The sequence below is a fragment of the Lycorma delicatula genome, chromosome 4 (genome assembly GCF_047948215.1).
Source record: "Lycorma delicatula isolate Av1 chromosome 4, ASM4794821v1, whole genome shotgun sequence".
NCBI lineage: Eukaryota > Metazoa > Arthropoda > Insecta > Hemiptera > Fulgoridae > Lycorma > Lycorma delicatula.
Window position 1 is genome coordinate 161,790,740 of NC_134458.1, and position 27,100 is coordinate 161,817,839.

The 27,100-nt window shown below is 27.8% G+C and overlaps 1 protein-coding gene across 5 annotated transcripts in view; it reads left to right on the forward strand.

Annotated features, from left to right (window-relative positions):
• The window catches only part of milt (trafficking kinesin-binding protein milt), a 370,892-nt gene that overhangs the window by 108,149 nt on the left and 235,643 nt on the right, over positions 1-27,100 (forward strand). For 3 of the 5 annotated variants that reach the window (XM_075364617.1, XM_075364618.1, XM_075364619.1), the window contains one exon: positions 18,156-18,278. In XM_075364617.1, the coding sequence (XP_075220732.1) occupies positions 18,185-18,278 (94 nt within the window). In that variant the 5' untranslated portion in view covers positions 18,156-18,184. Of the gene's footprint in view, positions 1-9,431; positions 9,590-12,315; positions 12,335-18,155; positions 18,279-27,100 lie in introns of those variants that run through there. The other 2 variants (XM_075364620.1, XM_075364621.1) reach the window with 2 other exon arrangements.

Below are 27,100 nucleotides of genomic sequence, written 5' to 3' on the forward strand. Positions count from 1 at the left end.
TGTTATCATTCACAAGTTTGCTGATGGTAAATTTATTTTTATGTTGGTTTTTTATTGAATAAAATTGTTTTTAATGATGTTTTCTCTTTAAAAAAAAATAAAAAAAACATGAAAAGCTTAACTATATAGAATAAGTAGACTGCTGTATAATAAATGAATTAAATCGTATACCCTACTCGTTAGAAATCATAAATATGAATGGTCTTTTTCTTTCTGTTCTTAACCCTTGGGGTTGTTGGATAGTATGATGATGTCATTCAGGAACTATTCTAGCTCGTAATTTTTCTACTGCCCTTTCCACTATTTCCTCAGCCGATAAGGTGCAGCAGAATAAATGACTGATATAATTTGAATCTTGTTGACTGATATTTCCTAATTATTTAAAAATTTAACAAATGTTACCTTTTTTTTTTAAATATACTCTTAAAATTTTTAAATAATAACTTCATTACTGTTAAGCCAGACAACAGAACTCTTTTTTGCGTAACTGTATAAAATTTTGGCATACAAATGGGATTTGTTGTGACTTATTTGAAATGAATTACTGATTTACTTGAAAGATTTTCCCATCAGTTTTTAAGAAAAAATTAAAAAAGATTTTTTTTTACAAAACCAGTACTACTCTGTTAATGAGTTTTAAAAAATGGTCGGTAGTTTTAAAATTGTTTGGTAGTACTAATTTTAATCAAAAACTAAATTGCAACTTTCCTTAGTGGAGCAGTAGCATCTCTGGCTTTCATCCAGAGGTTCTGAGTTCTAATTGTGCTGTTTTTTACCTGTTACAAAATTCATTATCATCTATCACAGTAACTATTGTTGGGCCTGTTGTCACTGTAAATAAATAAATAAATATTTAAAGAGAAATAAAAATGGTTCTGTAGTGCTATTCTGGTTTTCCCATAGTTTTCCTTTGAGCCATCCAGGTATGATACAATGTAATGTAATATTACGTTATTATCTGAATAAACATTTTTTTTGTTAGATGATTAATTCACTGCATAAGCTCAAGGCTTATGAAGGGGAATGTTTATTCATTTAGTTACTACAGTAATAATATCATTCTGTAGAGTGTAGATTTATAGTGATATAAATTATGTTGCAATCCCTTGTATGTTTATCATAGTCAAATCCAGCAGTAATAATATGTAGGTGATGGTTAAAGTTTGTTTACCTTTTTTCTTTAATCTGCAACTCTTATTTTAGCTTTGGTAGTTGTTCATGTATTACCTATAAGAATTTTGTATTGCACATGGCTATAATTTAGTAATATAATTGTTCTGTATGTTTTAAAGAGATGTAAAATATAAATATTAAAAACTGTAATTTAGTTTTTCTTTTGTTAACAATTAATTTATGAATAAGAAAATTTTATAATTCATAATGTTTTAATACAGATCAAAATAAATGAAAAACATTCATTAGTAGTATAAATATGTATACACACACACACACACACACACATATATATATATTATCTGTACTATATATATAAAAGTAATGAATACTATCCTCATCATTAAATTAATGTAATTAAAATTGTTTTTGATATATGTTTAGATTTGTCCAAAAGAAATGGGTTTTATTACAATTTTGTTTTTCACTTAATATTATTAAATTTAGTACTTTATGTTTTTTTCCTTTGTTTCTTGTGTATGAAGGGATTTAAGAATACAGGAGGACATATTGATTACTAGATATTCACAAATTGTACAGATATGATTCTTTTTTCTAAATAAGGTTACTTTTTATTGAATAAATCTGCATTCGGATTAATTTTCATGCTACTTTATATATATTTATAAATTATTATTATAATAATACTGTACATAGTAATAATAATATTATAATACATTATTAATATAACTGATTAATATAAATTTATGTATTAATATGAAATTCATGTTTTTGATAATTAAATTTTCTTGGCTGTGAATTTTTGTTTGTATTTTTGGTTTGATAAATCATTTACAACTTGTTTTTTTATACTTTTGTTTTATTTTAAACAAAGTGAGAAACAGATGAAGAAGGTTGAACAGTATTTTTAAATAAAACTTTACTAAAAAAGTAGTAGTGATCGTAGAATTTGAATTTATTTTTTTTTATATTCTTGAGTGATTTATTCATAAAATGAAAGTAGGCTGACGCCCAGTTGTTTTTAAAAACAATAATTGCAATTGCATATTTTATAGTGAAATGAAAAATAATTATAATTTTGTAGCAAGTGAAAAATGCTAAACCTGAAACCGGGTTTGATTGAACTCAAAACCTTCTGAATGAGTGAAATAAACAGAGTAACATCACCATGGAGTTTTTTTAATATATGTCTGATATAGTTTATAATTGTTATATAATATATAAAGATTTCATTAAAGTATATAATTTTTTAAATATTTAAATAACATGATTAATTCCACTTTTGAGATTTTAATTTATTTATATACATATCCTGCAACAATTTGTTAAAATATGAACCTTTCTTTTAGGAAATTTTTGTATATTGTTGTTGTATGTAAACCACTTGTTTAGTTGCTTTGAATGTTCTTGCGTTTGAAACATTAAGTGTTCATGTAATAAATAGTCCAACAAGAGTTATCTAATGATTTCTAACCGTTTTAATACTTATAATAAGAAAATTAAGAAGGCATTTAATACTAAATGGACAAAACAAGCTGTTTCATGGAATAATGTCATTTTATAAAATAGTCTGGTTACAGTGTAGAATAATGACAAGTAATATTCCAAGTAAATGTAATAATATGTAAAAGTATATTTTAAATAGTTAAAAGATGAAGTCGTTACATGATAAAAATGGTACTGTGTATCCAAACAACTTTTATGATTTTTCAATAAATCTTGTGAAAATTTTACAATATATTTATTTTATTTTGTTTTGTTAAGTATATTTTGTTGTATTATAAACTGAAACATCAGAATTTTTGTTATTATTTGTCAACTGATTTTTTTGTGCTTCTCCATTTATGTCCATTTTTTATTTTTTTTCACTGAAATTCTAATTTTGCTTAACTTTTTATTCCAGTTTTTTTATTTTCTGATAATTTTTTTTTGTGTATATTTCTGTAACTGAAGATTTAACTGAAGGGATATTTTTACCCCCAGATATTTTAGCTCATGTGGATTAAATTGGCTATTTCTCTGAGACACATAAATTCTTCAAAAAGTTTTATGATTCCTTAAGGAAGATATGACAAATATTAATATTAAAAAAAAGTGTGTGCTTTTAAAATACAGTGTTCTGTAAAAGTAATCTATGGTTATTATTTTTAATGAGTAAGGTTTTACTTTCTTTTTTTTTGTTTTAATTTTTAACAGACTTCAATAATAGGATTATTTAGATTTTTAGTTCAACCTGTGTGTGTTTACATTTTTCTGATTTTGATTCTGTTTTGATTTTGTAGAGAAAGTTCCTGGTGAAACTGTTGGTTGTTACTTTTCATATAACATATGTAGATCTTTTTCTTACACTCTTATTTAGATTATTATAATTGAAGATTTTGCTTTTGAGTTATCGATTAATGTTGGCTTATTAGAGCATAACGATATGTAAACCTGATTAATAATAATATTGATATATTTCGATGGTGAAATCAATATTTCTATTGAAAAAGTTAGAAGTTGTATTTTGATTATAAAGAGTAAACATTCAGTAGATATCGATGACATTTCTGTTAAGTGTTTCCCAGCCTTCTTAACATGCGTGTTCTTAGTCCCTTCCACAAAAAAAAAAAAGGTTATGCTCTATTTACATGAGGATAATTATATTCATTGTCCGTATTTTCTAAGGTATTTGAAATTTGAAACATAAGTATAGACTTAAATTTTTTTGAAAAGTGTAAGATATTGACAAATCTTTGGGATGATTTTATGAAACAAATTGTCTACTGATGATAACCATTGCTCAGTTTTTAGAGAATATTTTAAATAGCAAAAAAATCAAAAGTTAAAAAAACAATATGGAGAGTAGCACCTGATAACTCTCAATTATGACTACAATGCATGCCACTCTACTGCTACTGCTAAGCTACTTAAACTGATCAAAGTATTTAGAGTGTACTCCAAAGTGGACCCATTTGGAAGCTGTCATTTTGGATTTAAAGTAGGGACACCCTTCCTATAAAAGGACATCAATAAACTCTTGGAAGTTAACTGCCTGCCATTATAATTTATAAATGACAGTAAGTGATTAATGCAATTTATTATGTATGCAAAAGATTTTAAAGAAAATGATGTTCGTTTTTTTTCTTCCATTTATGAATGTATGTTAATTATGATTTTTTTTTTTTCAAAAAATACTTTTAAGTATTTATTTTTTTTGATGTCAGTACATTGCAAATACGAGGATGAATCAAATATAGACGGTAATTTCTTTTTGTAAATTTATTGATTAATAATACACACAATTCATACCATCATTCATTTCTCTATTTAGTCTACAGTCTACTGCACGATCTACACACTTTTGCCAATGATTTGGAACCTTGAATAGTCCTTGTTCATAAAATGTTTGAGGATGAGTCATTAACGAATTGCTACACGCGCTCCTCGACGTCTTCATAGTTTTCGAATCGTTCCCCTTCAAGCGATTCTTTCAAGGACGCAAACAAAAAAATAATCACAGGGGGACAAATCTGGATTCCCAGTGCATTTTTTACAATTTATCGCTTGTCAAAATCGCTGTGTGTGGCCTGGCGTTGTCATGGAGAAGGATGATATCTACGAGGGCATACCCGGTCTTTTGTTTCGGTAGGCGGCTTTTGTTGACTGTAGCAGCTGGCAGCAGTAAGCTTCATTCACCGTTCGTTGATTGTGGAGAAAATCAATGAGTAAAACTCCCCTTGAGTAAAAACAAATCGTTGCAAGAACTTTTCCGGCTGACAGACGGGTTTAAGCTTTCACTGGGCAGCCCTCATCCTTTCTTTGCCACTCCTTACTCGCCAATTTTGACTCCTGAGTGTAATGATGGACCTACGTCTCATCACATGTGACGATGCGCCTCAAAAAATCGCCCCCTTCTTGCCGAAATCAATTCAGAAGTCTCTCACGGATCTCCACCTGACCTGTGTTTGATTTTCGGTCAACAACCTTGGAACCCATCGAGCACTAAAGCCAAGATCAGTAATAATGGATTGAGCACTACCATAGCTGATACCCACTTCTGACAGTTGTTCTTCAACAGTGGTCCGGCGATCACCTTCGATAAGCTCTTGAACGGCACGGATGTCGTCAGCTGTGAGACTTGGCCTTGGGCGTCGACCATGACTTTTGTTTTCTACACTTTCTTACTTGCCCTTAAATTGCCTGGCCCACGTATACACTCGATTCTGGGACAGTGCAGCGTCCCCTAACTGTACCTCTAAACGAGTTAAAATTTCCGCAAGTTTAACGGCTTCATTAGTTAAAAACTTTATGATTAAACGTTGTGTATCAGACGACGTAACCTCTTGCTCACTGATGGCTGTGCTGACGACAGAAAAGAGCGGAGGAGCTAACAAGCTGGTTCCCCCTCTCGTTACACACTGAACATTGACCCCCCACTCCGTCATTCAACTCGGAACTACTTGCTGCGTAGAATAGCAAAATTACCGTTTAAATTTGATTCACCCTTGTGTGTTATGAAATAAAAAATAAATCAATGGATTTTTACAGTTATTTGTATTTTGTAGGCAAGATCTAATTAAAATTTTATATCTTTATAAAGATTAGAGCAGAAGGTACACATATTTTTATTACTGATCAACTTCGGTTGTTTTAATTATAGAAAAAAAGGTTTTACATTAAATAATGTTTTTATTGCATTTTTTGAAACCAACATACCTTAATTAGGTTATGAAAATAATGTCAGTAAGATGACCTTGTTGGTCGCAAATTTGTAGCCTTTCCTCAAAGATCTACACGGCTTTCTCCAACATTTCATTCAATTTGTCAATTTCTTGACAAATGGAAATTTTCAGGTCTTCAATTGTGTGTGGCTTGTTCACGTACACTCTTGATTTCAGGTAGCCCCATAAAAAGAAGTCACAAATCTATAGTTCGGGGAGCGTGGGGGCCAAGAAACATCGCCGAATTGTGAAGTGGCATGTCCACGAAACTTTTGTTGAAGTGCTTTTGCCATGTGAGCTGTGCTACGATGCTGTTGGAACCACATTTCTCTCATGTTCACCCGATGTCTTTCCAGTTCTGGTCGCAGGAAGTTGTTTAACATCTCGATGTAGCACGATGATGTTGCTGTAACTGCAGTTGCCCTTTTCAAAAAAAATAAAGACCAAAAATCCCTACCTTGGAGACGCCGCACCACACTGTTACTTTTGAGCTGTGGAGAGGTTTTTGGTGTAGTTTACATGGGTTCTTCCACGCCCAATACTGACAGTTCTGTACTTTTAACATAGCCATCCAAATGGAAATGGACTTCGTCACTCATCATTATTACGGGGTTTGCATCTTCTGTAAGAATCGCATTCATTATGCCACAAAATTTTTTGCGTTGCACAAAATCCCTTTCAGTTAGCTGCTGGACATAATTTTTCTGTATGGGTGTAATTTGAGATCACCTTGTAAGATGCAAAGAAGCGAACAATGTGACATACCCAGTTCTACAGCCTGTCGCCTAGTGGATTGTTTCACATTAGCAAGAACTGCCCTTCTCATTGTGTATGTTTTTCGGAGTTTGGACTGAATGGGGAGGCCAGGTGGTTTTTTCTTCATCCCAGATCCAGTACTTCTAAATGCCTCAACCCATCAGAGTTTGGTGTTTCGATCTGGAACTAGACCTTGACGTTCAACATTAAAATTTTGATGGAAAAAAACACTAAACCGTGACCACAGAATCATTGTTTCTAAAAAAACTGATTGATAGCAAACAGATGATGTTCTGCGCTCCAATGTTCCATAGCAACTGAAACTGCATAGTCTGAGCTTTCCACCATATGTCACCGAATACTCAATACCCCCACTCACCACTTAGTACTAGCGGTTTAAAAACATCCGTTTTCTGTGCTTCACCTTATATATATAATACTCGTATATAAAACTATTTTGTAGTAAGGTTTAGATGTTTCTGAATTTTATATACTTAGATTAATGTAAATTAAATTTAATTACATAATGAAAGAATTGAGTAAAACTTGAGTTGTAATTGTAAAATTGGTACCAGAAATATTGCATAGTTACTTTTTTGGCACTTTTTGGCAGTGTTAAGTAACTGTTGGTATTGGTGTTTTGTTGGAGAAATTTCGTTTTTTTGTTATTTTTGTGAGGATATTTTTTTATAATCTACATTAGGTAGATTTTTGAATGGGTAAGTTTTAATTGTCTTGACATACTGAAAAAGAGTACACATATTTATTAACAGTAATATTGAGACACAGCTTCTTAATGCGTTAAGTGTTTTAATTTACGTTTGTCAAGATTGGCTAACTGTTGCATTTTTTCAGAAGTTTTGCTGGAAAACAAAATTATTTAATATAACGTTATTTATCAAAATAAAATAGAAATATATATTGTTAACTTATTATGTAATTAAATTAGATAGATCACAAAATGTAGTGATGTGACTAAAATCTTATTTTTCTGAATTCAGTTTTTTCTCTGGAAAATTTTGTTAAAATTATCAGGTTTTATAAAACTGTTTTAATGACAAGAGAAGTGTTCAGATCTTTATTTCAAATACACCAAACGCTATTTTAAATATGAATTACTTAATTGTGTAAATCTGGAGTACAATTGAGAAAAATATAAAAATTTGGGTCCAATTTGACTACTTTCATCGTATGACATTTTTAACTTAAAAATTACACGCTTTTATAATTGAGAAAAAATATATAAAGATTTTTTGATTTCTGTTGACCTCTTGACCAAATGATGATTTCATCATTAAAATTATAGTATAATTGCCAAAAAAAAACAAAATTGTCCTATCACCTTTGCTTGACAGTTGAGCAACCTTGTTATATGAAGTGCCTTGTATAACATTTTATGAAGTAAGTAAACAACTTGAAAATTCAAGTATCAGAAATTATAAAAAAGTATTTAAAAAAAATGTTAATTAGGTCCCCCTTGGGCCTTGTTTTTTAAAAAGTTCTCAGGTCTTTTACATTATTACTAGGTACAGTTGGATTTTTATTATTGAAAATTAAAGTACTGGTACTACTAAATTAAAGTAAAATAAGTGTGGTCCCATTTAGCCCCCATCATATTCTATTAACAGCAATGTTATAAAAAAAATAAATGAAAAACAGGCGTAGTGATGTCTTTTTGTGTCCAGTTTGGTGAAAATCAGACCAAAGCTGGGATATGTATTACTAAGTATATATGCCAAATTTCAATTTTTTTTGTTGATGGGTTTTTTAATTATGAGCCAAAAGCTTTACAAATAATGTTGAATATCCCCATCTCTAAATCCAATCGACTTAAGAATTTTAAATAACTTAATATGAACTTTCATCTTACTAAAGCTCAATCAATAATTCTGAGCAATTAAAATTCTTGATCAGCTTCACTTTTGTTTTTGTTTTAATATACCATAGTAGATATACTTAGGATCAGGAAAATGTAAGATCTAAACGTCAGGAAGGAAGCAGGTTTGGACAGCACATGACCTGTACAAGGTCTAAATATAACAGTAATCTTGACTACAAAGGTCTAATATACTATTCTATATAAAATTATGAAAAAAAATTATTTATCAAGTAATTGCTCGGAATTTCTCCTCAGTTTTATTTGACCGCTAAACAAAAATTTGAACATTCAAATTGATGATCCTAACTGCTGTTCCCTTTTATAATTTTATCCAAAATTTAATGCCATCAATGCCCTATTTATAGAAATTTTTTGAGTCATTTTTAAAAAAAAAGTTTGTTGTGTAGTCCAAAGATATTAATCAAAATACAGGCCAACTTGTATATTTACGTAAATGTATGTATTACTTCAGCAGTAAATGTGCTATAGCTGTGAAAGTAAAAAGGATGAAGAAATTGGTCCATTTAGTTTAACTAATGAATTAATTATAAATTTTAAATAATTGTAAATCTAGTAGAATAATAATATCGGTCTTCCATTTGTCAAGTTTATTTCTTTCTAACATTTCATACCTATACTAAACTGTTTTTTAAAACTTATTGCATAGTTGTAGTAATGTATCATAAACAAACCTCATGTCATTAGCGTAAGATGTTTTAGTATTGTTGTCACTATCCCTTCATTTAAATCCATGTGGTGGCCATTTATTTAATTCATAAACTGTGATATAGTAATTGTAGTAAAACACACGTTGAATGACTTATAAAAAAATGTGTAAAGAGAGATAGTGTGTCGGAGGAAGGGAGTATTGTTGGCAAATAGCCAATTAATTGCTAGTCATGTGTATTTTAGCTTTTTCCTGAGTGACATCATACCAGTATAGTGTACTAATTCTATTCTTGTGCTTATAATGTATTTAAAGTAGGAGTAATGGTAATGTAAATTTACAGTATCGAGTAATATGTTTTAATTTAATCTAACAAATTTTATACCAACGGAATTACGAGTTTTATGTAACTTTTACACCATGACCTTCATGTTTTAATTTTATTATGTGGTGAGATTTATTTGTAGTAATAATAAAGATAATCGGTCGAGAAAGTTATATTTCATTTGTAATGGATGACAAATTTATTGAGTTTTAATCTAATTTTCCCCTCCGACTGTAAAGTAGGCTAAATGATTTTCAGTCAGAAAGTGATGAAGATATATTAATTCTTCATCACTTATGTCATATGTTATTAGTTTGTTCTTCTTAAAAGAGCTTGCCACTATCCAAAAACTCATGGTTTAGTAGTCCTTTATAAAGCTTACGATGCAATTTTTATACCGGCTGATACTAGTTAGAGAGATCAAACCAAATTTTGGTCTGATGATAATCATTACATGTATATCATTTATTATTGCTGTTGTAAATATATACAGGTTGGTGAGTGTCATTTAAATGTAAATTATCTTTTATCTTTACAAATGATAATGAATTGCTTAGTTATGCATTTCTGTATATTCTTTCATTTATTTAGTACAATTTAATGAATAATTTAATTTTCTAACTATTTATTCTTTGTTGCTAGAGCACTATTATTTTTAATTTAATTTTATTTTTAAAATGTTAATACTTTTACCATGTAGTCAAATTACTTCACAAAATGTTAGTTTGTGTGAAATAAATAAAAAATTATTTTAATATACTTGTTAAATAAAATTTGGGAGAAAATCTAATTTGATATGGTTTTATCGATGCATTCTTTATTTATGAAATAAAAAAATAATTTCAAACCTCATTTTAATTATGGTGTTTTACTTTAATTATTTTAAATAAATCACTTTCAAGTTATTTAGGAATAGTTCTTCCAAAGGCCTTGGTGCTGATTACAGTATTAACACCTTACCCAGGAAATATCTGATAGCTCTGTTGTTGATTACAGCTGTGATAAAAGAACACTCATTAATAGTTTTATTATTACTAAATTTATATTTCATCTTTATTGTGTTTGTTTTACTTGTCTGTAGCTTGTTTATCTTGTTAAAATCAAATGTATTATTTGTAAATGTTATGTTCAGTTGCATTGAGATCTTAGTTTTATGTTTATTTAAAGGCTAGTTGTTTGTCATTTTTAATCATTTTAAATGTTATCCTGCTATTCAACAAATGTTTTTTTTTATCAAAAGAATTGCATTATTTTTTTTAACAATGAGTTGTAAATGGATGTTATTGAAAAGATTTTGACTTACTTAATTTATCTACTGCATTTTTCTACCATCTATTTAATATCACATATTAATGAATCCTTTTTAATTGTATATAATATATATATATATATATATATATATATATATATATAATTCTTGAATTTTTAGTCTTATTATATGTCTTTATTGATGCTTGAAAGTATTAATTATGTATAAATTTATTGTAATGTGTTAAAAATAATATGATACATATTTGATGTTACTTAAATTTTTCATATCTTCTATAAAATATTTAACATTAGTCATAAATTTTAGTTAATCTTGTATTATTATTACTTATCGTATCTTTAAATATGCAATTTTATTGCAGATATAATTTTTAATGTTTTGAGATAATAATAATTTATAACATTGTATAATATTTCAAAAATGTGATAATATTCATAATTTAAAGGAAAATAATGCTGTTTTTTTCTTATAAAACATTTTTACTATATTTGTTTGGATATGAAGCAATGAGAATTTCCCTTTTCAAATTGTTTAAAAAGATTTTCATTAATAAAATACTACTATTTTTTTTTTCACTCATGAGTTATGAAAGAATATAGTATTTAAAATAAAATAATAATGTACCTCATTAATTTAAAAATGCATTTTTATTTTTGATCATCAGTAATAGTTTTACTGTTGGTTATATGTTATGCGTATAAATGCCGTAATTATAATGGTAGGTGACCTTACTTCAGTCACAGATCACTCATTAAAACAAAAACTATTCTCAAAAATAACAGGCATTCTATGTCATGCTTAGCAGGGAATGTGAGAAGTGAAGTGGCTTTCAATTGTCTTCTGCATGGAGCCAAATATACTGTTATTCATGCTCATCAGTCCATCGACCCTACCAAAATGAAAGTCTTATGTTTACTTTCAAAAATATTCCGGGTATCTCAGAGAGTAGCCCAGTTCTATTATCTGTGCACTATTTTGCATATTAAGTTGTCAGATTATTGAAGATCAATTACTATAAATGTTTGTTATTAAATGAATATATTATTTCCAAAATATTTCATAATTTTGTGGAAAATGTTGATCTTTATATTTTTAAAGTCGTGTTTAAAATTCTTTAAGTCTTTGCTTGTGCAAGAGCATGCTGTGTTGTATCAACAGGTTGATTTTCATAGCCTTTTCAGACAACATCAAAGAAATAAAAGGAAATATGTACTTGCATAAATGAAATGAATATTTTTTATCTTATTGCATAAGTGTTTTCCCTTTATTCTTTAAGTATATTATAATTGATAAGAATATTAATTATTTAATAACGTACTATAATAATTGAACTTTTCTTTTTATAATTCTTGAATATTATTGATAAACAGTATCATGTCATGGATAGTGGTATGAACAGTATTAAATTATTTGTTAACATTTGCTAATTAGTGTTTTTTTTTTACACTGAATTGTATGCTTATTTTTCATCGATAGTTATTTTTTTATTGTTTTTTCCTTAATTCGTTTATGTAATATTAGCTTCTGTTAGCTAATTATTTATTTTTTTGTTGTTTAACTATTATTTAATTTGATTTTATGGATATCATTTTACATAATGGTGAGTTAATTAATTACAATTTTTTTTATAATTTTCCCTGTAGACTTATCTGTGATGACCTGTTTTCCTTAAAGTATAATAATAATAATAATAAGCATTATTGTGAGTTTTGTAAAGTTACTTGAAAAATGTGATTGTTGATCTAGGGTGGGCTGAAAAAGTTACACCTAACCTCGATAATCTTGAGAGTGAAGGTGACCTACCTCCATATAAGTAAATTTTCTCACTACAAAACATGCAAAGGCATATTTTGTTTACTGCAGTTCTTTAATCAGTGTGCTTTGAAATATAATCAGGAACTTGCTATATGTTAATAAAATTAAAACGGTAAACACAGGTTTCATTTTTAATTGTTTAGTCATCATCCCTATTGAATTTTATTGATGCTTAAAAGGTTTTAATAGTGAAGGAAATCGTTAAAAAAGTAAAATGAGTAGTTATACAATTTTGTAAATGTGAATCTGATTGAGTGGAAAGATCAATTGAGCCTTGCAGTAGAAGTCCAGTTTCTGTGACATTCAAATTATGAAATATAAGTTTATTGTATTTAATCTAATATAAATATTAGATTGATTTAAAAAAGACTTTTACATCTTATCGCAGATGAATTCTGAATATTGAGTGAACGAGTCAGTATTCTTATAATTCTTAAAAGATTTGTGCCTGATGAGAAGGAAAACAAAAGAGAAGAATCTATTTATTTAAATTTGTGGTAGAATTTTATAGAAACGACCTACATAGACTAGCTAGGGGCAAATCCAGGTTTAGTTAATTAGGCAATAAAGGGACATGTAGAAGATTGTAACTGGAACTGTAAAGGAAGAAAGATCTGAATTTATAAAGCTGTATGCTGCCGATTTCCATTCCCAAAAAAAAAATAAAAAGAAAAACATTTCATTATCATTGCAAGATTTCAGTAAATCGAACGGAATTCATAGTACCAGCTAACAAATAATTTCCATGATAGATTATTTCATTTCAAAATACAGTTAAGAGTATTTTTTTTTCACTGATGACAACTTTTTAAGTTTGTTCATCCCGGTATATGACCTATGATAACATTGTATACTACCCTTTTTGCTCAGGGTTGTAGCGGTACAACTAATTCTCATCAACGGTCAAAATAACAAAAAGGAATATGCCTTTTCATTGTAACACCAATTCAAGGATTGTTCTCTCCTATTCATCAATCAGTTTTATGGTATATTGTATTCTCCATCTTATTGTTTAATTCCTTATTATCCTCCTTTCTGTTATATTTCATTACCTGTTTAAGAGTTATTTATATTTAAATAAATTTATCTTCTATAGCAATAAATCACTATTTCTTTAATTTCACTATTTCTTCTAATTTTTGGTTTCCCACTGAAATGAGATAAACATTTTCTGCATTTGCCCTTAGATAATTACTCCTTTCTCAAATTTTACCTTAGATTCCTGTGTCACTCTTCTATGTGTAAGTTATACAGGACAGACTACATCCTTGTCTCCTTTCTAAATCAGAGCTCAACTTCTTCATCTTTTCGCTCTGTATTTAAGTCCAAATTTTCTTAATATTTTAAATATTTTATTCCATTTTGCATTGTCAGATGCTTTTGTGGGTATATAAATGGCTTGAAGGTGTTTTTATTCTTATTGTGCTTGCCTTATGAAATTAATCTGAGGACCAAAATAACCTTTCTTGTAAAAAATGTATTTAATTAATTTTCGACTATCAAAAAGTAATAGATTTTAATCAATCAATTATTTTTCATTCTCTTTTTTCAAATATCTCAGTGTTCTTAGATGAGATACGTGGATGAGCATTATTTTTCAGCCTGTTTCAGTATATTTTTAATCAACAAAAACAAAAGTACATTATTAATGATATATTCATTTATACATATTTCTATGATAAAATATTTAGTTTTTATTTAGTATTAAACTGTTTATATACATTCTGAGTAGTAATTATAGGTAATGAAAGAAGTATTTTGAATAACATGTTGGTCAAAAGAAGTCATTAGTTTTTAACATTTAAAGTTACGTGATAATAGTACATAGGCAATTGTTAGAAGCAAACAGGACAGAAATTAGTTGAGATTTGGTAAATTTCTGTGTTGTTCTGTAAACTGTATGTGTTAACAAGTAATTATATTATTTTTTTATTTATTTTAAAATTGTAGAAATAACAGTAATCTTTGGTATTTAGAATGGTGTGAAATAGTATTACCCATTTAAAGGTATTCACAGCTATAAAAAAAATGTTTAAAACATTAACAATTAACTATAACTTTCCTAACCTACATCTTGTATACACCTATTCATTTTCTTAAAAAAATAAAGTTGCAAATTCAATTATTTAACTTATAAAGTATTTTTGTTTATTTTCCATTTTCTTTCTGCTAATGAGCTAATCATTCACTATTGTTTTCTTTGTCATTGTCAGTATTTTATAATTATCTTTGTTACTGAAGTGATTTTCCTTTATTATAAGGAAATGACTGTCTCTTTTTTTTATTTGTTATTGTGAGTTTCTAATCACAATACGTTAAATTTGTAATTCTTCTTGTATCGTCTCAAACAAAGCAATCGTTATCTAAAAAAATCATTGCTTAAGTGGTCAAACTATCTCAGGATTACTTGAGGATTGTCCCTTGTTTTTATTCTGGATCATTGTTGTTTTATGTATAAAGAAAACATTATCTGACGAGAATTATTAATACCATTATGATAATTGAAGTGTTGATGTATGCAATAATTTTACTACTTTACATACTTCAAAAATGTTGATAACAGATAACATTATTGACAATTTACATCATCCGCACACAGTGTGGATATTTTAAGTACATCTTTGATAATGCTATAATGCTCCAAGCGAATTCTATCAAGGGTGTGTTTTTGTGAGCAAGATGACCATTCTACTGTGATTACCTCTTTAGTAATTGTTCATCAAGAAAACTCGTGCACTATTATGGCATAGTACGGAGGAGGTCTGTCTTGTAGAAAGAAGATGCCTTCATTATCATGTTGTCTTTGAAATTGTAAAACATAGTATTTTAGCATCTTAAGATACAGGTTAAATGCAACAATCCTAGGTGAATAAAATCTACCTAAGTACCATTTATACGAAAGACCCACCCAAACTATAATCTATGTATGATTGTGGAAAATATTTAGAAACAAATTAAATCATTGATTCCTATATTTAAATGCTTCTTGTTTTGGTTAAAAATTATAATACAGTATTTTTCTGCCTTGTTTTGGTCTGTTTTGTTTATAATGGAAGTCAGATTTCTAACTCTTTTTAATGTTCAGTTCACATTAGTTACATAGATATTCTTAGGATTCTTTACAAATAGTATTGTCAATTTTTTTTTGTTTACTGGCAATTTAATGTTAAAATAATCTAACTGAAAAAAATTGTTTTCTTGCACCAATTTTTTTTTTTTGTTTTACAATCGTTTTCTAAAATGTACTAGAGATGCAATTGTGGGACCTATTATGGGTCAAAAACTCCATAACCATCATCAAATTTACCTCTCAATTTAAGTGAATTTTAATAAATGTATATTTGCATATTATTGTGGCTAAAAATATATTTTTCTTATCAGAAACAATTCACATTTCAGACTTGTAAATGGGTTTTTTTAGTTATTTAATAAAATGTGGTTATATTTTGGCATGAATTCAAAAATAATAAATTATGTAGTATTGATAACAGTGGGTGGGAATATGGTATCAGAAGAATGAAGTATAAGTACAGTATAAGATATAAATTATGATATCAGAAACTATAATTAGCAGTAATCGTAGTATTAATCATTATGATTTTTTTTTAGTAATCATGGTTGAGAAATTTAAAAAATTGGTTTGGTAGTACTGCTTAAATTTCCAAAAATAAGAATTGCAGTAATGATCGATGACTTCTGTAAGGAGATTTGCACATTTTAAAAAGAAAAATTAATGATGGTCTTAATTAATATATTATCATTAATTTGACTTTTGTTGCAGGCTATAATGAAGGCACTTGGGTTTTTGATGAGGTGGTTAGTTGTGTATTTGAGGTGTAACATGAATTTAAAATATTTTTTTAATATTATGTGATTTTCTTTTAACCTACCTTTTGGAACATTGCTAAACTGAAAGTTTATTATTATTTTAAATCATTTAATCTCTTTTATCAAGTATACTTAAGAAAAATAGTTTAGATCTAAAAATAGAATTGGATCTTTTTATCATTGAAAGCAGTGCAATTTGTATAAAAAACTCCATAATTTTATTGGTAATTTCAGATACTGGAAGGTCATTATGGTATGGGAAAATCAGTATGTCTGTCCTTCACCATTCTCTCAGCTATTAATCCTTTGGGATAGAATCTTAACAATATCTGGAACAAGTTTTTTTAATTGCATGTCAAAATTTGATTTTGATTTCTTTTTTTGATCATAAGAGACTACTGCATTTTCAGACTGGCCTTAAAACATTAATTGTCAAATTAAACACAGTGTTTAAGTCATGTTTTCCTTAGCCATTCATATTTTGAGAAAAATCTATTCTGCGGTAATGTACCAATTGTTTTAAATGTTATGTTTGTTTTTGAACAAGGTGCTTTGTTGTGCAGAAAGCATACATGATATTTTTACAAGTGTTTGAATAGCTCAGATGTAGTAAAATATTGCTGCTTAGGATTACATTTAAGAATTAATCTCTGTTCCATGATTCTCTTTTTTCCTTTATCATTATATGAGTTTTTAACTGTGGAACAAATAAATATTTTGATGTAGTAAGGCTTTTCAAACTTCACAGGATCCTTTGTAAAATTTATAAAATACAGAAATGAATAGTCCCCCAAGTACAATAATTAATATGACTTAGGAATAGTCCGTTTTAAAAGTCTTGTCACCAACTTCTAAATTTTTTTTTTTAACAGTTGGTAAATTTTTTTCATTATTTGTTTATTTGTATGGTTGCGTTTGAGCTCTTTCATATATACTTGGCTGCATCCTGCATTCTTTTTATATAGAAGTGCAGAATGTAGATAGAATCAATAAATGTCACAAAAAAAATAAATAGAAATACTGGCACAAGTCTGATCAAAACTTTTTCTCTATCACTCATTGAACTTGTCTGTAATAATTACTTATTGGTAGTAAGTTGCAGATATTACATAGACATTACATTATTACATATCATTGAGGCTTTTGACCAGTAGTTAGTTCCCTAGTTCCCCCGCACTCCCCCCTCCCCCATCTCTTTCCCTGTGTGTGAATCTAGCACTTGAATGGCTGGTGAACTGATCTGATTTGTAAAATGTTATCAGTCAGTTTACTTTTATGGGATATATTTAGGATGACATTATTCAGTTATCTGTTAGACTGAAGGCAAATGAATTTAACACTTATTTATTTTGGTAACAAATGCAGAAATTTTTATTTGATTGATTGGACTTAACTTATCACAGTTAAGATATATTCGTTTACAGAGAATTTGTACATTATTGTAAATTTTATAAAATTTGAAACTGCTTATTTCAATTCTAAAATATATTTATTTTAGTTTCATTTATGATATGAAGTTGTTATGGTTTACTGAAAAAAAATTTACACAATTGACTTATTTTTCTTGAGTGACTTAATATATTTAAAATGAATAAATAATATCAGAATTCAGCGACATTTTTTAATCTCACCTGAATGAAAGTTAATTTAATGTCTCTGTTGCACAAAAGCAATTTTTCTTTAAACACCTATTACAATGTGAAGTTGCATAAATTTATAAATAATAAATGAATATTAATAAAAAATATAACATAGTAACAAAAGTGTAATATGCCTAGGGCGGTTGATCTGGTGAAGGGTTGGGGTTATGTTTCCGTGGTCAGACACATGTCAGTCTATGCGGCTGAGAAGGAGGCGACGTCTAAGTGATGAAGAGAGACTTCTTGAATCATGGAATCAAGGTACTTCATTAAAATAATAAAAAGTTTGCACATGCTGCTATTACCGAGAGCATGTTGTGACATATTTTATGAGCATGTTACAGCATGCTTTTGATCTGCGTTAAAAAAAATTAATAACAGTTTACTTATCTAAATGTCTACATGTATTTAATTGTGATTAACATTTTAACTAAATAAAAATTTTGTCTCCTTGAATTTTTTTAATATATTATTTTAAAAATTACTATAAAGAATTAAGCTTCAGTTTTGTTCACCAAATGTTGCAATGATTTTTTTTTTTAATTTTGCACTGCTTATTGTAGATTAGTAGAAACGTTGTAAATAATTAACTGTCCAACTTTAAGAAAGAGACCATTACAGTGGGCTTTGCTATAGATCCGACCATCTTCCATGATAACATTTTGTTGTATCGAGAAAGATTAGCCCTAGGCTTATTTTATAGGAACCTCAACCACTGGTTTTGACTTATTTAACATTCATAGGACAAGACTCGTAGTTAAACCCACTGAATTTCATCGGGAAAGAAGAGATAATTGAGAAGGAAAAAGAGTGGATGGTTAGAAAAGACATTCTGATATACAAAAGGGCAGAAAATATCACGTAAAGAAGGTGATATTAAATATTCACCTGTAAGCTGCTGCTTCAAAGCAGCTTACAGGTGGACCCATTCTACTGTCCCCACAGCTCCTCTTGGGGAGATGTAGGTATTTTTAGTGAGAATAGGAACACCACACTGTAGATTAATGATTTTACTCTTCATTATCGTAGATTTTGTGTGAACAGGTGTACGGTAGTTAAAATTCTGAAAAAAACTAGTAATGCCATCCTTAAATTCATGTTTTGCAGGTTTTCAACTTTATCCGGTCTATCACTTTTTAAAAATTCTTTTAATCTTTTATTTATTTTTTTAATCTGTTCCAATTTTTTCAAATTATATTTATATTTTTTATTAGATCATATATAAAATGAATAAGCATTCACCAGCTGTTAAAAATAAAACTGTTTTATTCTTATTAAGTGAAGTGTTAGTTTTTCGCTTTATTACAATGTCCACTACAGAAATACTGTGACTGTTTTGCAGGCGGTAAGCAACACTACTAATGTAATAAACTTATTTAGGGTAGGATGTTTGTGATTGTTTTAGCTGCAAGTCAATATTGCTTTCCTATTTAGAATTATTTTGCTATAAATTCAAGCAGTGGTGTACATGTTTCTTGCAGCCTAACAAGTTATTCCAGTGTTGCTATATGTTTGGTAATGGGTGTTGCAGTGTGATATACAGTTTTGTTTTACAGGTTATATGCAAACATTATAATTAAGCCTGGCATTTCAGATTAAATAAAAAGATATGTAGTTTTATTATCTAAAGCTCCTTTTTTTAAATAGATAATTCTCTTTTAGGTGTGACCAGTGTAAGTGTAAATTTAATATTTCAATATCCTAATTTTTTCTATTCTTAAATTGATTGTAATTACTTTTATCAAACTTAGGAAAAATTTTTAAAACTGTATATTGTATGCATATTCCTTCATCAGTCTCCTTTTAATTTCCATCTGGAATTGATTTTTTAATTGTGTAATGCATTGATTTGTAGTGCACATTTATATACAGTATTATTTATAATCAGTAAAGTAGGCTACAACATTTGAAATCTTATATTCTGCATTTTTCACATTGGTTATTTTTCAATATTTCATATTAATGAATACTATATTTCTTTTTATGTCTGTTTACATTAAGTTGATAAATACTAATGAATATACATTTCTTAGAAATACTTCATATTGCTTACTTAATGTATTGTAATAAGTATTTTTTTCCTATTCAATTTTTCCTTGTTTTTTTTTTGTTATTATTAATCGTTGTAATTTTTTTTTGTTTACTGTAAATTGCTATTTCATGTATTAATAATCGCCTGAACTAACAAATAATTATAAATTTTGTGTATTCTAATAATATTTGTAATTTAATACTTGAGTAAACTAATATTTATTTAAAATTTATTTTTATACTATGTTAAATGTAAGAGCTATCTGATATCTTTGTTTTAAAGTTTTCAAAAATTATATTTTTGCAGAGTTGAGTAAATGGAGCTTATAGTTATCTTACTTGACATTGTATGTTAAATTAATTTGATAGGAATAAAAATGTCAATGTGTCTCTAAATTAAAAATAATTTTCCTATATCTTTCTTTGTACATTAATGCAGTTTTTTTTTTTTACAAATAAAGTAAGTACTTTTATACTTTATTTATTATGTAAAGTATGGCACTTGGAAAAAGAAAGATATTAGTCAATTTTTTTCTTTATTTTGTTTTGGGAATTTTTCTGTCTATTGTAACTTTTACATTGAACAAAAAAAGATCTGTGATCTTCCATATGATTCATTTTTTTTTTCCACAAAATTGAAAAATTGCTAAACATGACAGCTGCATATAAAAAAAGGTAGAGCTATAAAAAAAAAACTATAATGGTAGAAAGAAAAGGTAAATTCCATTTTACTCTATACTGCAAAAATATTTTTGTAAGAATGCCAGTGGTGAGAAACATTGTTTGTATCAGTATATTATTGGATGAAAATACAACTTGATAACATTTTGATTCATTGCACACATATTTTAATTTACTGATTTTAGCAAGTTATTTATTTCAAAACGCATTGAATAATTTGTACCCTTTATGTTTCTGTATTTATTACTTACTGATACTTAAAATTTGAGGTGGCATATGTTGTGCCATAGTTTAAAACAGGATAGCCCTTACACCGAGTGCAGTATAATTAAATTTTGTATGAAAGTTAATCTTACTACTGAACATATGAGTTTTTTTATGTAATTTAATTTTAATATTACTTGTTTTCTTTGTTTATTATTATTTTTTTGCACATAATCCTAAACAGTTGCATCTGATCCTATGTCCTTGATTAGGAAATGAATTTCAATAGGCCAAATGTAAGTGCAAAGTTTTTACTTCATACTATTTAGTTAAAGGAGAGAGTATGACCAATAAATGACATAGGGAGAAGAAATTGTTCCATACGTAAATTTAAATATATAAAGATTAATATTTTAATACCTTTTATTGCTAAATGATTGCTTTAATTTAAGTGCTTCTGCAGTTCTGATCTATCTCAAAGTGCTTATAAAATTAAAGTAAGCATGAAATGCTAACAGTTGAAAGTATATTGAATGATGTGAAGGAAACATAGTTCCAAATGTTTATGGAAGAAAAGAGTTGATGAAGATAAATTTACGCTTACGTGTTTAAAAGTGCTTAATTGTGCTGGAATTCTTTTTTTATATAGATTTTAAACCCTATTTTATGTTAAAAGGGGATAGGAGTAAAATTTGTTTTTGGCAAATATTTTAAAATGTTTTTTTCTTGTGAAAAATGTAAAAACTTTTTTTTTGAAGTTTGAAAATTAACTTAATTATGTTTTTACTACTGTATAGCTAAACTGACAGAGAAACAATCTTTGCTAAAAATTTAAGATCGACTTCCTTAGTTTTAATTAAAACGAAACAGTTATTTTTTATGCGTTAATCACCATAGTAGTATATGTATATGATTACTTGCTAAAATAAGTGGTTTTTTTGTGTGAATCATCAAGGTAATATATACATAAACTAGGAAAAAGACAGACCTATGGCATGCCACGAAAATGTTAACATGGTATATGTTTCATTACATATGATTTTGTTAAATGTTTTTACCAGTTGTAACTAAATAACATTCATGAATTAAACTACTAACAACAAAAACAAAATATTTACACAACAAACAACAAAAGTTTCAAAATCCTGGACATTTTTATGTTTTTCTTGAGTTGTGATTTTTAACACAGCTTTAATCCCAATGTTATCCTTTTTTATCCCCAAAACACAAATATAATTTTAGATAAATCGTTCATATCAAGAACTATAAATCGTTTGAACGAATGAATTGTTCGTGTGCTGCGCTGAACCGCCCAGCGCACCACCATTGGCTCACTCTGCACCAATAGCAGCTAAAATAAAAATGTGAGAACATACAATAAACATACAAACCCACGCACCATCCTTTTTTTATGGGAAAGATATGTATATATCAATAATGATTACTTGACAAAGTGATAGTGCTTTTGTTGTTTCTGTGACATCAGTAAAAAAATATATGTGTTAAAATAAATATGTATTGTGTCCATTCATCAAATTTTTGCATGTAACCATAGTCATAGGCCGATTGAACACAAACTATTGAAATTATTGTTAAACCAGATAGCTATGCGATACAAACTATTAGTTTTATATACTAGTGATTCATTAGATTAACTTCTTCATTATTGTTGTTAATTTTTCTATATATTATTTTCAAAATCTGAAATTTAATGATTATTTGTGATAACAAGTTCACCAAGATTTGATTTAAAAACATTTTTTTTTAATGTTTTATTTTAAGTATTACACTTCCCAATGATTTATTGACTGATGATGTCATGAAATTAGTGAAAATAATATCAGTCTGATAAGCAGTCATCATAGAATATATTACCTTGATGGTTCAACTTAGTAACAGAAAAAAGGTTTTTCCTCAGTGTTTATCTACATAATTTTTTGATATCAAAATAATTTATCTTTTATTTAAAATTTTCCATTTAATAGTGTATGAATATTATTAAAAAAATATTCAATAAAAATAATTAAAATTATTTTATCTTTGTTAATTGAGTTTTTAATAAATTGTTATAAAGCAAAAACTGATGTAATTATGCTGATAAACATAATATATTTTATCAAAAATGTGTTTCTGCATTTGTTTTTTTATATATTGCACACATACGCTGGGAATCAGAATTAGAATTTGATTATTGACAACTGTCATTAAAAGCAATAGTTATTTTGAAAATGTTATGGATCTTGTTTAAATTGCTGTAATAAAAATTATATGTGTATTAAAAAATGTAATTAATATTTTTTATGGTTAAACATATTATTTTTATCATAACTTGACAATGTATCGTTTACTAAGCATTGAATGTGATAATTGTTGTTTGTTGTGAACAGTTACAGAATTTTGGTTATTGGTCACAAACATTAATTGTATTATCCAAGATTATAAACTTCTAAAATTGTAATGGTTCATTTTCAAATTAATGGAATTTGGTTTTCAAAATGCTATTCAGAGTTAATTACTTTCTTCGCTGTTATTTCTGATAAAATTAGTGGTTACCAAAACTGTCAAAGAAGATACAAATTAGCTTTGATAAACCTATGAAAGAACAATTTCCATTATATCTAAGATTGTCATTTAAAATTTTTATTAACTTTTAGCATTGTCTTGTCATGCTCTTTAGTGATACAAAATTGATATTTTTAAAGCTTGTAATAAATAAGCCAGTTTATTTAATTTATTTTAAGGGATAAATATTGATTAAAATTTTTTTAGAATAAAAATCATTCAAAACATATTAGCAAACGTAATAAATATAAAAACAAAGTAGGTAACTGAAAATAAATATAGTAAAATGAAAGAAAAATACTTATTGTATTTATAATCTCTAAAAAAAAATCATCCTTCATTTGACAATTATTATTAATAACCAAAATTTATATTATTGGTTTGAATATTCCTAAAAATCATTTTTGTGTGTAATAAATATTCTTAAGTTCTGTAAAATGAACTTAAAAGTTCATAGGTTTACTTACACTTTATACATATTTAAGAATAATGTATTAGTTGTGAATATTGTATATGATAAAATTAATTCTTTATTAAGATTATTTAAACTCAGTTGTGAAAAATTTAATTCATAGGTATGCTTTATTTTTTTCCAGTATTTTAACAATAATCGTATTTTTTTTCTTTTTTTTTTAATATAGGTAAATTATAATATATAACAATAAAAGTATTCATATTACTAGGGGAAAAATTAGTCGTTTCTTTTCCTCTTAAAATAAAAACTTTTTTTTAAATATATTTCAGTTAACTTTTTAATTTTACATTATACAGATATGCTAATTTAATATTTGCATTTTGGATATTTCATTGGTTATAAACACTCAGAGGCAATGTTTTAATTTAAACCAATGAATCAGCTTCCTTCTACTAATTTAACTCCTACATCCACTGGAGATTCCAATTACAAGCCATTGTGATGTTAATTTTTATTGCTGTTCAAATTGTTTTTTTTCGACAGTTTGTGTGTTTATAATATTGAATTCAGTATTTTGTATTTTTTTAATAATAGCATTTGTTTGTTATTATATTTTGTAATCAAAAGGTAGATTAACATTTGAAAAATGTTTAAATTATTATCAGCACTTTCTTCTATAACCACTAAATTTGTTTCTTCTACTGGTTTTGGTTTAGTGTTTAGAATTTTCATTGTTGTATTGTATTAATGTGGTGAACTTCAGTTGACCCTAGAACTAACAGTATTTATTTCTATAGTGACAGACTATAAACATCCATTATTTTAGATTAAAAATATGTATCTTTTAAATAATTAATGATATAGCATTTCATTCTGTTTGAGAAAATGTAAAAAAGTTAATGTAATACTGAAAAACATTACATTTACAGAACATTTTTTTTTGCAAGAAAATGAATTTTTTTTTGGTTTTTCATGATTCCAATACACAAGCAATGAACTGATTATTAGCTGTTGTGATTTGCAAAATTATAACAGTGAAGATTTTTAACATAAAAAAAATATCAAATTATAATCTCTGTACATTAGGCTAAAATATAATTGTTACAAAATTTGAGAAATTGAATGTACGTTAGTAATCAAGATATTGATTATTGTAAACAGCTGCATAATTACTGTTTCCCAAAACAGCATCATTTAATCCTCAGAATGAATTGTTGGAAAAATTACTTCCAGTTCTACAGCTGTAATGGAATGAAGTAGTAGTGGTTGAAAGGATGTGTTAGATAAGATTGGAGGAGAAAGCAGTTTTCAAACCTTATGATTCTCTCATCAATTCAAAGAAATTTTCATTTTAAATTGTAAATGACATAATTGTGTTTATGTATATTGTGAACTTTGCTTATATGTCGAGTAAATATCCTTTCTAAGTTATTTGTAAAATATCAATGACTGTAGGGTTTGTTATCAGGTATATTGTATGTTGGGGTCCTTAAGTGCTTTTTTGTGCTTTTGAAACATATTTGGAATGAACTATCCATTTTCCTAGTTTAAAAACTAGAACAGTTGTTTAAAGAGAATCTTGAAATTTCAGTGAGCTTGTGTTTTTAAAGTTTATTTGTTGGCCTTAAACGTGGTTTTACAGTTTACTTTCCTGGAAGATGAAACAGTCGATTGTGATTTTGGGTCATGATGTATAAAACACACTTCAAAAAGAAAATGAAAACAAAATGTGTGTTTTGATTTTCTCAAAATTATTTTTTTTAAATATATATATATATATAAATAAAATTTTTTTAGAACCAGGTTTATATTAAGTGCATTAAAAAGTAGAAATTAATTTTAGGACGGTATCTCAGATTGGATTTGACAAGCTTTGATGGTGATATGTAAGATTATGTGAAAGTCATAACTTCAAATTAAAAATTTGCTGTTTTTGCCAATTTTTTAATATGCAAGATGAATGGCCTAAAGAGTGGGATGCTATGACATGAGGGGGGGTGGAGGGGTCAACCTACCGGGTTGATCATGGTGAATGCGTCTTCCCAAATCAGCTGATTTGGAAGTTGAGAGTTCCAGCATTCAAGTCCTAGTAAAGTCAGTTATTTTTACACAAATTTGAATGTTAGATCATGGATACCGGTGTTCTTTGGTGGTTGGTTTTAAATTAACCTCACATCTCTGGAATGGTCGAACTGAGACTACAAGATGACACTTCATTTACACTCATACATATCATCCTCTGAAGTATTCTCTGAGCGGTAGTTACTGGAGGCTAAAACAGGAAAAAGAAGGGTGGAGGGGTTGAAATTTGTTTTTTGATGAATAACGTAAAAACGGGGTTTGAAGGCTGTAGGATGTTTTTTGGGTGGTTGGATGAGGATCAACACCAATTTTTTGAAAAAAATTGGGGGATGTCGGATTTTGGGGTTTGCTGTGAAGGCGGGGTTGGAAGGGGATCAAAAACAGATACAATACCAAACAGATCCGGGGTTGATTAAACCATTCCTGAGATATAGCACAAAATGTATCACAAACATGGATAATTCTTTCACTAAGAAAATATGCAATGAACGATATTGTATAAGTTGAAGGGGCATTTTTTTCACTTAGCAACTTAGAGGCATCTTAGTGACTTGAAAATGTTGCCAAAATGTGTTGTTGCCAAAATTTTGCAAACCTGTTTGTAAAATTTCAGAGATAACCAAAAGTGATTCAAAATTTGACTGAAAGGTTCTGTACTGTAAACGAGGTTGCATAAGTTCAAGGGGCGTTTTTTCACTTAGCAATTTAGGGGTATCTTAGCGACTTGAAAATGTTGCTAAACTGTGTTGTCATCAGGAGCAAAGCTGTATGCAAAATTTCAGAATTAATGGATAAACAGATGTGCTTCAAAAATTCGACTGAAAGGTTCCATACCATGAATCTCATATACATTGTTCAAGAGGGAGTTAGTATAAGAGTGGGGTAATGACAGCTGTTTCTGTACACAGTACCTTCCTCAGATGTTACGTACTGATCAAAAAATACATATTTTGTTTTCATTTTGATGGATTTTCATCAAGTAAAGTGAAAATTTTACTCCATTGATTATTAACACATTTGTTTGTCTTTATTTTGTAAACTTATTTTCGGAGCTTATACTTAAATCTTTACATGTCAGATAATTAAAGCAGATTGCTAGACAATTTTA